The 15,312-nt window shown below is 39.2% G+C and overlaps 1 protein-coding gene and 1 pseudogene across 1 annotated transcript; both read right to left on the reverse strand.

Moving 5' to 3' along the window:
- Positions 1–360: 360 nt before the first annotated feature.
- On the reverse strand, positions 361–9,723 carry LOC147237439 (zinc finger FYVE domain-containing protein 1-like). Its single transcript, XM_086149093.1, has 11 exons — positions 9,105–9,723; positions 8,487–8,991; positions 7,013–7,227; positions 6,586–6,692; positions 6,366–6,474; positions 6,173–6,270; positions 5,889–6,006; positions 5,643–5,813; positions 5,293–5,473; positions 5,071–5,184; positions 361–2,422 (listed from the first exon to the last, which is right to left on the reverse strand). The coding sequence occupies exons 1-11, from the start codon at positions 9,588–9,590 to the stop codon at positions 2,190–2,192; spliced, it is 2,337 nt and encodes a 778-aa protein (XP_086005219.1). The 5' UTR covers positions 9,591–9,723; the 3' UTR covers positions 361–2,189.
- A 3,024-nt stretch (positions 9,724–12,747) lies between these two features.
- LOC147237440 (rho-related GTP-binding protein RhoV-like) lies at positions 12,748–13,409 on the reverse strand (annotated as a pseudogene).
- Positions 13,410–15,312: the final 1,903 nt, after the last annotated feature.

The raw sequence follows: 15,312 nt of genomic DNA on the forward strand, positions 1-15,312 counted from the left end.
CCTTGTATTTATATTGTACACATTGAATAGCACCACTTTTAAAGAGACCTCATATTGCGTGGATAGATATAAATACGTATACATTATAATGCTGCGGGTAGCGTCCTCAGCGTTTCAGTGCAATGATATTAACATGGAAGCTCATTTAATTATTTAAGATATTTATAAATCATTTATTATCATCAATAACCACTAAGGAAATTATTTCCCCTCCCCTATATAGGAAGCTGCAGTGTTGAGAGGGAAAAGGGAGGCTCAGATCTCACAGGCATACCCATCATCAGAACACAGTAAGTGGTGTGACACCGGGACGTTAAACACAGAAACTCATTAAAGACATGTAGGCAGTTCAAGATAATATTTTGACAGACAGGAGCTTTTCACCACTTTAATCTTATCAATATCTTCCACTATTTTCACACATCTCTACATAGTTTCAAGTCAATTTCCATCAGTCTGAGTGAATTCTGCATTGAGATTATACCAACCACCAACCATCTTTCCGAAAAAAAAACAACAAAAAAACAACAAAACAAACAAAACCAGGAGATTATTTGATACATTTACATGGATAAGCAAGGTGGTTCAAAGCAACAGAATACATACATTTGCATGGGAATGAACTCCAGAACAAGGAATATGTAATTATTCTTTCCCATTCTATCCTTTCCCATATGATCATCTCAGGACTGAAAAATTTGTGCTGTGACAGTCAAAACAAACAAAAAAGGATTCTACAAAACTTGCAATCAATAAAGTTGTTTTTTCTTAGTTTTTTGAATCAAATCACAAGCATTTCATTAAAGGCATAGCCTTGTGCAATGTTTACCTATTAGCCTCATTAGATGCCTCATTAGATTACTCAACAGCAGTCAACTATCAGGACATACACTTGAAAAATGTCATCAAAGCTCTCAGTTGCTAAAAACAGTTCCTCGCTCCTCAACTCATTTGCACGTCTCCCCTGCTGTGTAATTGAAACACCAGAAAAAAAATAAGTAACACTAAAAATATATAAATAGCCATATTGTAAATAATGTCAAACAAAAAGATAGGGGAAAAAATATGATGAAATCTTCCAAAGATTAATAAAACCACAAATAAAACGGTGCAATAAGCTGAAAAAGGAGACAAAGTGTGATGAGCTTTGTTCTGTGTCCTGATCTTCTCAGACCTCCTGAAGACCAGGAGGTAGGAATATCATATGCAAAACTATTCCGAAAACAATTAGTGTGTGTCTGGAAACCAATTGGAATGTGAAATTCATAAAGTTCATTACAAGTATACTGTACACCAATGCTGATTGGTATTGTGAGGTTATTCAGAGTCCACACACTGAGCCGATACAAGGCCATGGATTACCACACTGTCATGAATCCTAGAGTGCTTATAGTGTTTTATTACTTTCAATACATAAATAACTTTCAACATTTCAAATTTACAACCCTAACAATTCTTATGTCTTCATACAACCACAAGTGACATGGTAAAATACCAGCACAGACAGTGACCTGAAGGATTTTTGGCACATCAGATTTCCAATATCTAGATCTTCCACAAATTTCAGCGCAGTCTGCAGATGGTTTACTGGTTACCTGATTTTTGGCCATGGTAAATGACAGCCTAGAACAGCTGAAAAAAGGCTTAGTGCAAAAACTAAAATGTTGCAACACATCATGCAATGTAACCTGTATTAAATATCTGAACGCATAAAAAAAAAACCTCTGCTGGACGTTGTACATACGATATCAGAGAAACAATGCTCAGCAAGGACATTTGTTGATAACTAATGATTAAAACCCCTCCGGGTTCCCCAGTAACAATTCCTTGCATCATTTTTTTTAAATATTTTCTCATAGTAGAAAAATAGCTCATAAGCCCTATTTCATGTAACATTAGGGATTTGTGTCGGGAAGAATCAAAAAAATTCACTTTGAATAATTGGAAGTGAAAATGTGATTTTCACTGTCAGTCAAGTACTCAAATATTCTGCTTGTTCTACAAAGGCCATAGGAACTGTGAAATCCTAAATATGTATTATATATACATATAAGGTGTATATGTATGTCTTTAGTGAAAAACTCCCTTTCAACAGATACAAGACAGAACCTTTAGAATAACTGAGGTATAGCAGTGAGCTGAGTGAGTGGCTCTTTTTCTGGTTCTCTGAGGAAGGAAAAAAATCCCTGTTAAAGTTCTCCCGGTTTCTGGTTGCAGCTGGCACAAATGCGCACAGGGTGGTCCCAGCCTCGTGAGGGAACTGGTCGACGCTCCGCGGAACAATCGTCACATACTCCTTGGCCACAGGCACGGCAATGATGCTTAGACAGCCTGGAAGTAAACTCACGTTGGCAGTTGTAGCAGGATAGGATGTCTTGATCAGGCACCCAGTAGGCGGGACGGGCTGCATCTTTCACAAGGCCTGCAGTGAACATAGGACATTAACGGATAAATATGCTAGAAATAATGTTTCATTATTGCATACTTCGCAAAAAAACAAAAAGCTAAACTCTATATACTAGATAAATAAACTTGCTTATGTTCTTTCATAGTTTCACATTTGCAGTTGTAAAAGGACCAGTAGTTGACAGCAATGAGTGTTGTTTACATTAATTTGGCTCAACCAACAAAAATAGTTACAAGCCTGGACTGTTTCTAAGCATCAAACTCATTTCAGATTACTGTTGCCAAATACTTTATTTAATCATAGGTTAAGTACTTTGTGTCATGTATGTCTGTCGTATACTGCAAAAAAAGTTCAAAAGCAGCGTGCTAACAATCATGGCAAAATACATTTCATGCTACACTCTAGCTTTATGTAAAGAATTAAACCAATAACAATTCCCTGTCCTGATCGCCAACCCCTCAAACTGAATCAGATCAGTTTCTGCATGGCAGTGTCTCTTTGACTGCATTCCATCCAAGAAGTTGGTGTCACTGCCTCTTTGCTTATTGTGGGTAGCATCAGCTGATCTACTCCTAGAGGAATGGTCATATACCAGATGACATATCTCGAAACCTCCTGGGGCTGCAGGAAGAGAGTTTTTGCATTACATTAAACCCTCGCTATAACGCGGTTCATCTTTTGCGGCTTCACTGTTTTCACAGAATTATTTTAGTGCAGTTTTTTTAATGCTTTATTTTTTAGAGCACAGTATGTTGTGTTCTGCGTACTAATTGGCTAAAGGACGGTAGACCAGTGTCAACAATCTCCGCGCCTTGTCTCTGTACAGCTTGCCAAATTTAAATTTGCAAATTTTCTCCATGACAAAACCCACAATGTCGATGAAACGTTCTGCACAGGCAAAGGCACCTAACGATGCGCCCAAAAGGAAGAGGAAGATGTTAACTATTGCAGAAAAAGTTAAACTTCTGGGCATGCTGAATGAAGGTAGAAGCTATGCGGCTGTAGGGCGCCATTATGGAATATATGAATCTTCGGTTTGTTACATAAAGAAAGAGGCAAATAACATAAGGAAGACAGCAGTGTTATCTGCACAAAAGCTAAAGAACTTTATGAAACATTTGCTGACAGCGATGACATTCATGGCAACTCGACTACTTTGCGAATTTTGCCTATTGCAGGTTATTTTTAGAACGTAACCCCCGCAATAAACGAGGGTTTACTGTATATTGAATTTTGCTGCACTATTTTTTGAAAAGGGGATTTCCACAATCTGAGTACATTTCAAACCTCTGATTTTGTCTCTCTCCAGTGAATGCTTATGTTTTTTTTTTGTTTATTTTGTTATTCAATATCATAATGAAATAGTTATTTAGATTCAATCAGGGAGCTCCCAATCCTCCCATTTGTGACTGACTTTCAAACCAAATTCAGCAGACTTTTTGCTTGTGTCCTGCCTTTCTCATCTTGACTGAACCATTGAAAACATTACCTGAATGAACTGTGTGTCTCGCAAAAACTTCCACTGATGGCAAACTGGAGGCTCATTGATAAAACCGTCTAAACAAGCCAGAAACTCAAGGTTGTTGTTAATGCTGCCTTGTGCAAGCAACATTTAGTTTGGTCCTCTAAATGGACTGAGTGTCACCAATTTATTTTTTTGTATCTAGCCAAGTCTGAAAGAAAGTCATACTGTAATGTTCCTCTAATTTCAGCACTTCATTAGTTATCTCGGTAGGCTGAATGCACCTGGAGCGTCCCTTCTTTTTTGTCCTATTATGATGGTGATTAAAACTTTAAAGTAAAATGTCTGTGGCCATGTTTAAATTTTTGTGGTGAAAAGTTTGCCGCCATCAATTGGCTTGCTCTGAACCAATTTTGCATTATATAAATTGACATTTATTTCATCCATGTTAGTCTTGCAACAATGCTTTATGATTATGCTTACACCAAAGCTCTTGTAACCCCTAAATAAAATCTGTATTTAAATTAAGTGGTCTTAAACCGGAGTGACAGGAACAGGTAAGTTAATCAACTTGCTCTTTTGCATGTAAGTGGCCAGGCATTTGAGCCTTCTAAATGGAAGAATCTCTGCTCAGGCAGCAGATGCCTTTTGCTCAGTGCTATACAGATTTACTTGACAGAAGTGTGTCAGATAGGCTATTTTTAAAGAAGACTAACACTCACAAAGAACATCGTAGTGATTTCTGATCACTGGAAGCTAATGTCATAATCTCAGTTTTTGCTTTCTTGACAGTTGGAACCTGTAGCCATCTTTGAGATTATCCATGTTGGTTATCAATAACCTTATTCTCTTTAAAAGAGATTATCTGCTTTGTCCTAAGTAATGACCTTCTCAAATAAAAAATGGATTTTTGGTATTGCAGAAAATGTCAAAGCCAAACTGTGATAAAAATGTAAGTAAAGGTCAATGTAAGTAGAACCATTATCCCCTCGCAGGGGGGAGGGGGAGGCTCTACTACCGCGATTCAAACATCAAAGAGTTCAAGCTAGAAAAAAGACCTTGCTGCAATTTTCCTGACTTTAACTAAGGCCAAAAGCAACTCTGCCACCAGGAGGCAATGTCTCCATACACTACAGTCTACTGGGTCGTTTATTCATGTTACGTAATAGATCTATTGAGTTTTGCTTTGAGCAATACTCACCAAGTGGGATATCAATAGCAGTGACCACAACACCTATGGTGTTGGTTACTGCCTCCCCCACCTTTCTGGCCAGCGTTCCTCCTTTTTCCTCCTCGAGCTCTGTCTCAAGAATCTCTGCAAAAAGACAGTTTCATTGAAGCCTCTAGATATTATACTGCTTCATACAAAGCACACACTGAGTAAAAACAGGAGACGCTTGACTTAATTTTAAGTGTCAGGCACCTGCGTATGCAGCTCTTTGCTCAAAGCAGACGTCACAGACCCTGACAGGGGCAAGACCCCAGCCTCTCTCAGGGACAGGTGCAGCTTTGGAAGAGCAGCCATCACAGAATCCCTCACCACAGGCACGACAGTGATGCTTTGTGTCATTGTCTTGGAAGACTGTATGACACTTATGGCATACCTTCAGAGGCATTGGGAGAGTGACAACATAAATTACTATTGATAAAGAAAAGAGAGGTACAAAGTAAGGCCAAGACTGAAAGATTCACAGACAGTAAACATCCCCCTGAACAAGAAAATGATGACTTGGCTGCTGGTGGAGGATCGCTTTGGGGCTGTGTGTCACTCACCAAAATGAGGGAGTTGGGTTTCCAGTAGGCTGGGGCGATCTGATCTGTCAGCCAAGAGGTGACGGCTTTGGCAGGTTTGACACTGAGCTCTGAGACAGACTGGGCCACCAAGTTGACTCCATCCAAAAGACGCTGTGCTGCGTTGCTGTTGTCCTTTAAAAAGCCACTTGACTGCAAGAAGCAAATTGATATTTTTAGCAAAGTTACTGTGTAAAAAAAAGATCATGTCTTCTGTGTTTCTCTTACCTCTGGCCACACATGCTGGATTTCAGTACGAACAACTGTGTCCACAGGGTCCTGGTTCCCATACCAGTATTGACGGCTCCGATAGATCACACCGCAGTTAGGGCACTCAATAACGTACCTAAATAGTAGTAGTAGAAGTATTATTTTCCACACAAGAAGTGCATTTATAAGGGATATAGTTGCAGATCACAGTTTAGACCTCAAATGCTAAAATAAGACTGTGTAACACAAACATAAGCCAAACCCTTGACCATTTGCTCTTGACCCGTCACGCCATTACTCACCCCGACCAGGCATATTTGGCAAGGCCCATCCATGGAGAGTCCGAGGAAGCAGAAGTCTTTGGGACAACTATCACTTCTTTCCCTCCTTCATAGCAAGCCTGAGGTGATGCACCACAGGAGTAACACAGCCAAACAGTAACAGTATGAATTTTGTGCAGTTAATGGGTTTGGTTATAATAACAAAGGTGCTCACCTTACAGGTGTAAATGCGATTATCAAACTGAGCAGAATAACGACATTGATGCTTTGCTTCATGGTGAAGTCCTTCTCCAAGGTGGTTCATGCTGTTTTTGCACCCAGAGCTGGACAAGAATTGTCAGAATTTAAAAAAATAAAAGCAAGAAAATACCAGATTTATGTAAATTAAATTAGTGCTCATTTGTTCGTTTTTTTTCTTTTTAAAAGGCACTGACCTACAACTGAGGCATAGGCTGGAGCATGTAAAGTACTCATCCGGGAAAAAACAGCTGTGTGCTAGTAGCTCTTCTCCGATTTCCCCATTGAACCGCTCACTTAATGCCTGAAATCCAGCAGCAGAAACAGTACATAAAATAGGAGACTTAAGTGGAGCATTGAATATGAAGACCAAAAAGAAATGTTACTAAATATTAGGAATGGGATGCCACGTGTGAAGAAATTGCTATCTGATTAATATTCCATTAATTATTCACATTAATGCAGAGTGTGATAGTCAAACTGTCACCTTAACCACTTCTGGAACCATTTCGTGAGCAATATGGCTTGATCTTTGCTTTTTTACTATCTTCTCTTAATTTTAACAGCTAAATCAATGAGTTTTTTTATTCTACTTATATGCTGACCAGCCCTACACGCTCCTACCAGCAGGGCTTTGAAGATGACAACAGGAGTTCGAGGGGACCGTGTGGCATTGTTATCCAAGAGGTGCTCCAGTTTATTCTGGAGCCCAAGTAAGTCAGTTGGGGGTCTTATTGTCTGTGTACCCCAGTACTGGACAGAGCTGAAGGCCTCTGGGAAGCGCGAAAGCTTCCGAAAGCGCTCCAGCAGCAGACGGTCTACTGACTCAGATGATTTATCTAAAGCAAGATACAGAGAAGTTTTAAGTTAATTGTTATTGAATTATACTGTACAGATGTAATTAACTTGGGCTACTTGAGGAAGAACGAAATGACAGAATTAAAAATGTCCAATAACTCTCCAAGGACAAATTCAATTCTGTGTAACATAAACGTACCGTTATTGGTAAAACTAAAACACTCTATTGTGAACTTACCTCGGAGTGCATCAGAAATTTTAAACAATATTTTGGCAAATTAAAACTTAAGTGTGAGTTTATCTGTCTCCTCCATTCCTACACACCAGAGTCCAATCAGTCCAAATAAAATCATGTATTACATAGAAATACACAAGAACGTTCTTGCAGCTCTCAAGATATTACACAGCAATTAACAAAAACTTGCTGAGAAATTATACAAGGAAATTAAGTGGGAAAACATGTTAACATCTTGCAAGAAAAAACTAAAAGTCAGTGGGTAATTCCTTACAAATATTGATGGCAAAACACTTGAAAAGTCAGCAAGGAATAAGCTGTCAGTAAGATGAAAGTCAACAAGGAATGATCTAAGAGAAAACCATGGGAAAAAAATGGAAACGTTTCCAATATTTAATGGAATTATTTTAAAATTGAAGTCAGGGATGCATGTGCTTTTTTTAAACATTTGTGAGAACCTGATATTTTATATATATAATACAATACATATTTTTGGATTTATATGACATTTCATACTGTAGATACAGTGGCATAAGGGACATAAACATCTTCAATCAGTAAACTATAATGAGCAAACATGTAGCTTAATTAGAATATGTTGCACAGGAACATGTTGGTAAATTTATTGGGGCTAACTGGTTAAGTATTAAAGATATGTGACGTAATTCACGAGTGTACCTCCACTGTGTTGTTTAACTGACAGGACATCAGTGACAGTTTTCTCTTGGTGTTAGTCCATTTCTCAAAATACTGGAATACTTAAATACTAATTGTTACCTCCACACTTCTTTCCACATATCTTCAACAATTAGCAAACAACAAGACTGTAAGCTTATATTTGATGTAATGTAATTATCCCTGTGGCTTAACTGTGAGTTGACTTTAAAAAAAGTCTGCCATTGCTCAGCAAAATACGAATGCACGATTTCAAATGAGGATTTCAGCTAAGATCTATTTAAGACCTGAATTATTCAGTAAACGTGTGACACTTTATGTTATTCCAGTGTACACATCAATGATTTATGAATCATGAAAGTACTGTGATGTTTTACCAAAAATAATCACCTGTTCCAAGAAGCTTTGTGTGGACTGTTTCATGAAAGATCACAACTGCAGGACCCAGGGTGGACAATGGAACATCCAGGCCACAGCGGGCTATTGTTGCCTTCAGTTCCTTGCTGAAATGCTTCAAGTAAGCCTCAGAGGCGTCCCCCAGGAATTTGAAGAGGTCATCGTGAAGACGGTCCGCATGGGTGCGGTAGATGATGAGGTCAGAGATGGCAAGCACCTTGAGCAAAAGACGGGTTCTTTGGCCCTGTTTGGAGCTATTTCCCAGCAGCCCCTCTGTGTCGATGACCACTACATTATGGAAAGGGTCAAACGCTGCCCACACTCCAACTGTACAGGACTCTTGAGTAGGTGAAGTCTTGAACACCTCCCTTCCCATGAAGAAAGTGTGGTTCAAGGTATGAGATTTGCCTTCTCCAGTGTTACCAAAAATGGACACCACCTTGAGCAGCTGATCTGGTTCACAGTTCAGGTTTTTTAAAAATGAAGCCTCGTCCTTTATCTTGAAATTAAAAAAATAAATAAATAAAAATGGCGAAAACAACCAGTTGGCAGGGTTAAAATGATTAAAGTCCTTAATATTTTATTGTTTGTTTTTTTTTACAGACAACTTACCTGCATTTCCTCGTTTTCATCCACTAGAAGAAAACTGGATACACTCTCCAGGAGTTTTTCTTTTGCACACGGACTTTCATTTGCTATTTGGGCAGCAGGCTTGACCAGAGGTTTTGTAGGCGGTGGATATGACATGAGCTGGTGTTTCTTCTTGTTCCAGCTGTTGTGGGTTTGTTTCTGACAACTTTGACACAAGTTAACTTTGCAGTTCTGGCAGCGGACCACTGATCTGTGGCGTAAACCATTGTCACTAACACCTCTTTTACAATTGTCACAGTAGGGGACGTGGCCAGGGCTTATCTGAACCCGCTCATGGTTTTTGAGATGTTCCTGACTATGGACCTCCAGCTCACAACGAACACATTGCAAGGATTTGCAGTCCTCACACTCAAATGCTGCTTCCTCAGAGCCACCACAGACATAATTCTCTTGACATATTAGACTAGTGTTGACTCCTTTTTCTGAAGATGAGCCATGCCTACTCATCCTTTCTCAAAAAAATCTAACTAAATCAAGGTGTGCCTTTGGAACACGTATGACTTGCCAACAGCAATTCTCAATAGCAGTTCATGGATAAATATAGACCACTTAATAATACTGAAAGAGAAAACACTAAATACAAGGATAATAACAATTTAAAATAGCTGCATTATAGCTTTTGATTCTGTCTTAAACAAAAAACCCTTCAACAGATTAAACAATTAAAAATAATTAACGTAGATTCTTTCATTCAGCAACCACAATTGATTGCTCACAGTGAGGCAATGAAGCAGAAATGCCGTCTTCAACAGCTACTTGATATTTATATTCTTATACTCAATTGGCTAGTCTGTCCCCCAGACTCGGAAATGTTGCATCAACGTGATATATTTACCTTATAATACCATTAAAATTCTAAAGTAATACAGAAATGTGTGCAGGTAACCAGTACCGACACGGTCAGCAGGCTCTCCCTAAATGATGAATGTGCAAATGTTGAAGCTAACAACAGGCTAACTAGCAAACAGGTTCTTGGTAGGTCGCTAGTGTACACGGTGGATGATTTGGCAACAAAACCGGCTTACTTGGCTTTAAGCTAGCTATTTTCAACGAAAAGTTACCAATTTACGAAAAAAAAATCCGTTCTTCCGAAGCCATTTGCCCAAACTATTTCCAGTCCTCCAAAAAAAGCAGTTAGCCACTTCAGTCAGTCAACAGCGATGTAGAGTTAACAACATATCATGAGAAACAAGCTCTCGATGTCAAAAGCTATGGTTTCCTCGTTGACTTTTGTTTAAGACGGGGGGGATATCCGTAAAACTTTGCTGAAAAAGTCTCTCAAAGTGTTGCTGCATTTAAATCCACCCGAGAAATGTCAATGTTTTTGTGCCTCAGCACTCTCCCTTGGAAAGCTCTCTTGCTACGTTATTTTGTTGCCAGGTCAGATCAGCTGATCAGATTATTTTCAGTCACAGGGTCATAAAGGGTGGGCACTGCTGCATGATGGGAAAAGTAGTTCAGGAGGGGAGAAACTCGCAGTTTTTGAACCGTTTCACATGTACTTTATTAACGTAATCATGAATGGATGGAACGTAACAACATCAGTTTGAGCAATTAATTAAGTACATCGAGAGCTATTTTCTTTTAAGTTTAAATTTTTATTTTCATCAACTTCAGATTTTCATCAACTCCTCACATGGTTACATTCTTCTTCTCCTTTCGGCTTTTCCCTTCAGGGGTCGCCACAGCGAATCAACCTTCTCCATATAACCCTATTCTCTGTATCCTCCTCTCTCACATTAACTACCTTCATATCCTCTCTCACTAGGCCCATAAATCTTGTCTTTGGTCTTCCCCAAGACCTCTTGCCTGCCAGCTCCAATTCCAGCATCCACCTACCAATACATTCTCTATTCCTCCTTTTAACATGACCAAACCATCGCGGTCTGGCTTTTCTGACCTTCTCTCCAAAATATCTAACATGTACTGTTCCTCAGATAGACTCATTCCTGATACTATCCATCCTGGTCACTCCCAAAGAGAACCTCAACATCTTCATCTCTGCGACCTCTAGTTCTGCCTCCTGTCTTTTCGTCACTGCAACAGGTTCTAGGCCATACAGCATCGCTGGTCTCACCACTGTCTTGTACACATAGCCTGTCATTCTGGCGGATAGTCTTCTATCGCATAGTACCCCACCCATTCCAACCTGCTTGAACCCGTCTCTTCAGCTGTTTTCCATGCCTCTTCGTTGCTCTGGACTGTTGACCCCAAGTACCTGAAATCCTCCAGCTTTTTAATCTCCACTCCCTGTAGCCTCACCATTCCTCTCATTCACACACATATATTCTGTCTTGCTGCGACTAACTTTCATTCCTCTCCTTTCCTGCGCATACCTCCACCTCTCTAGATTTTCCTCAGAGGATCGGCTCAGAGCTGATCCCTGATGGAGTCCCACCTCCACCTTGAACCCCTACTGCACACTGTACCACTGTCTCACAGATAGCATACATGTCCTGCACCAGTTTAACATACTTTTCTGCCTCACATGGTATATTAAGTGATGTAATACCTCACCAAATAGCCTTTCCTTTTATTTTCACTGAATCTGTCTTGGACATAAGTGAAAATAAAAATGTTTTTGAAAATTTAATTCAAGTGCTGATTATTTTCCTTGTTCTCCCCTCCATCGTTTATGCTAGTGTCTTGAAATAGTCATGCGGTTGTCATGAGGTTGTCAAGGGTGGTTGTCAGAGCAGTTAGATTCCTGAGTATGTTTCTGATTATTTTTCCCAATATGGACTTGTTCACACATCAAAGCACAATCTGATGTTAGGGTCAATTAACTGCTCCAGACTCTTAGCTTCAGCGTAGGGAGGGGGGTGGAATATTTGAAATCCATTCTCATACATTCATACGTACATTCTCAAAATTGAAGTGGAAATAAATGTTTAGTATTATGGATCATCTTATATCTGCCCACTTCACTTTATTTTGTTTTATTTTGTGACTCCTTTATTCAATTTGAATGATAATTGCTGGAATGTTTTCATGTTATTCATACTTCTACTTTGTGGACCATTTGCAGTGGCCCACTGTATCATTTTTGTTTGATGGATGTCAGTTTCACGAGTTAATTTCAGTGTAAAACTTGTGACTTGAAAACAACTGAACTTTGTCAGAACCAGTTTAACTGCTTATGGTGCTGCTCCCCCATACATCAAACAAAACCTCAAATTAATAAATGACGGATTGAGGAAAATCATACGTTCTAGCCTATTTTCAGTAATTAATTGGCAAGAGTTTGTCTTTTCTAGGTCACACAAAAAGCATGGCTAAATTTGATCAATAAATACAGGATTACCACCATTTTGGAGCATTTGCTGTAGGGATTTCATTCTAAAAGTCGCTTGAAATATCTGTATAAAATGTTCAAATTGATTAAACAAGAACTTTTGAGTCCGTACCTGGTCTTCAGAGGCAGGCATTTTTAAATGGGTTGCTGGGAAAATCACTGGTTATGAACCTTAAAACTATTAAATTGCCTTTGCCTTGTTAACTAGGCCTTAAACTGTCAGCAGGTGACCGTTTGTCTCGAAAGGCACTTTTCTGCATGACAGTATCTACCAATCTCTCTTTTCAAACTGGTACTTCTATATTTCAATCATTTGAAGATCTTCTTCCATCTACTGTGACAACACATCCTTAGGTATTTGATCAAGTTCAGTTTGTTCAATGATGCAGCCATATGGTCATGCATCATGGCAGTAAATATTGCACAATCAAACACGGACTTGAGATTGTGCTGTTTCCAAGCTGAACAAACCACCTACTCACGAGCATGAATCTTGCATACCAGACGTCTAGCCTGGCTGAAGTGCACTGGTTTGACCCGCCACTTGTCCAGATTAATCACGATCTGAATTCAATTTACACTAACCAAACCTGAAAAGAAATGCCACATTAGAAACTGAGTCCACTAACTGCTGACCTGCTCATAGTCCCCCTCACTTACCAGTGAAAACATAGAAAGCTGTCTGTCTGTACTTGCTGTTGTAGCCATTGAATATGTAGTTGATGACAATGCTGGTCTTCCCTACTGCTCCATCACCCACCACCATGCAGCTCAATTCTTCCCTTTGTCTGTTGGGACTAATATCTTTGTGACAAGATTGCACGATATCTCATTGAAGAATTACTCCTTAATCCCAGTTTGAAAAATTCATGCTGGAAGATGGTATTACTGTGCAAGAATTCTCCTTCTCCGCACGTCTGTCGGTGCCAGTAAAGGAAGAGGGACACCTTCTGTGATACATGACCCCACATGGTCACTCCAGTACTTCTTTGGCCCCTGTTAAAGATTGTAGATTGAAGTTTGTAGATAAATGTTGTGCAGAAGCGTTGACTCTGTGAAGATAAGTGATGAAGGGACTTGATAAGATTTGGACAGTTAACCCGTTCCAAGAGGACTGATGCAAGAACAAGGATAATTCTTTAGTATGAATAGACTGGGAGCATGGGGAAAGAGTTTAAGCCATCGACATAACTCTGCTTTGTTTCCTGCAGAATGTCGCCAATTTTGTGTAATACTAATATTTGCCAATAAAAGGCGCTGTCGCCCTGGCATTGACTCCTCAAGCAACGTGAGCCGTACTCAGAAACTCCGCTCTTTTCCTTGCACATAATAAGATACGCACATGATGAAACTTGAGAAAAAAATAAAAAATGACAAAACTAACAGTTTTAATTGTTTAATTTGTGGCTCAAGGTCTTAGATAAAAAATGGGCTTCCAAAGGTTTCAATCAAGATAAAAAGTTGATTTGAATGCTATCATCAATTCTTCCAGTTGTCATCTGCATTTGAGATGTACACTTCCAGTCACAGTCACAGTTGCATTTAAAATAGACGGTGGTGATGGTGGTGGGGGATGTCCTTTTTTATTTAATGTTGTTTGCCATATGAATTGTTGCCATTGAATCGATCCTGTACATGCTCGACCTTTGTATCCAATTTTCTGATGGCATTTGAAGGCAGATTTGCACCATACAAAGGGCAAAGGGCACAGCTGGGATGGAAATGTTATTGCTAAGCTGTTGTCAGTGGCAGTTTGAATAACTGATGTGATGGGGCCTGCTAAATTGAGTTTTTAGTGAGACTGGGTTTAAAATTACAAAAATGATAAACATTATTGTTGAAGTCTGTCTGTTCAAAGCTGGGGTTTTCTGAGTCCCCCCTAGACTTGAGTTTTTGTTGGATGGCTTTGTAATTATGGTATTTTAACTTATATCTAGAAATTGCAACGTTTTCTCTTGTAATTGTCATTTGGCTAACAGTCTGATTCTGATTAAAATCTCGTCTTTTTTCCAAGAGATAAGAGAAGGAAACATGAACAACAAGCAGTTGCAACAATGTAATAGCTCAGTCGCATAATGTGAACGTATTTACAAAAATCAAAAACCAGACCAAAAAAACGCCTCGCAATTTTAAGATGCGTGTTAGTTTCAATTCATGCTGAACATTTCCCATGGTTTTATTTTTTTCAGAGAGAACGGTGAGGTTTACCATTTAAAGTTTTGATGACAGGATGATTGTGGGAGTTACAACACTCTTTGCTCTATCAGTATTCAAAAGGTCTTCATATTCGTACTCATAGCAGGAAAATATCCAAAAGCAAAACTAAGATTTGTCCGGACCTCACGCAGGAGTGCTCCTTGCTGTGCAACTTTCTGTCCTGAGGCATCCATTTATTATTTCTGTCCCTGATGAACAAGGCAACACTGAAAAATGACATCAAACAGCTTGAAAAAGGATCTGAAATACAACCAAATAACCACAAATACCCAGTGGCTTCATATAACAGGCAGATGAATAGAAGGCAATTCATTCTTCATTCATCCATGAGCATACAGAAACATATTAATACATATTGATTATAGAACCTTACAATTTTGGCATTGGAAATCACAGATAACAAACTTGGTTGATGATGATAAATACCCACTGCTGTTTGCTGAGCTTATTGCCCATTTACAGTGACCCCCTGACCACACTGGCATGACAGAGCTTACAGACCCTATGGACACAAGCCACCGAAATACCAAGCAGACTTATATTGCAGTGATTAGATGATGCAGTCATTATGTTTGCCAAAGATTAAGCATTTCGAAGATAATTTTAAGGTAGCAAGGACTTCTAATGTTCCTGTCAAAACAATGGTAATGGGGAACA

This window comes from Fistularia commersonii, chromosome 1, assembly GCF_037954325.1.
Source record: "Fistularia commersonii isolate RoL2024-O1a breed Wild chromosome 1, RoL_Fcom_v1.0, whole genome shotgun sequence".
Classification (NCBI taxonomy): domain Eukaryota; kingdom Metazoa; phylum Chordata; class Actinopteri; order Syngnathiformes; family Fistulariidae; genus Fistularia; species Fistularia commersonii.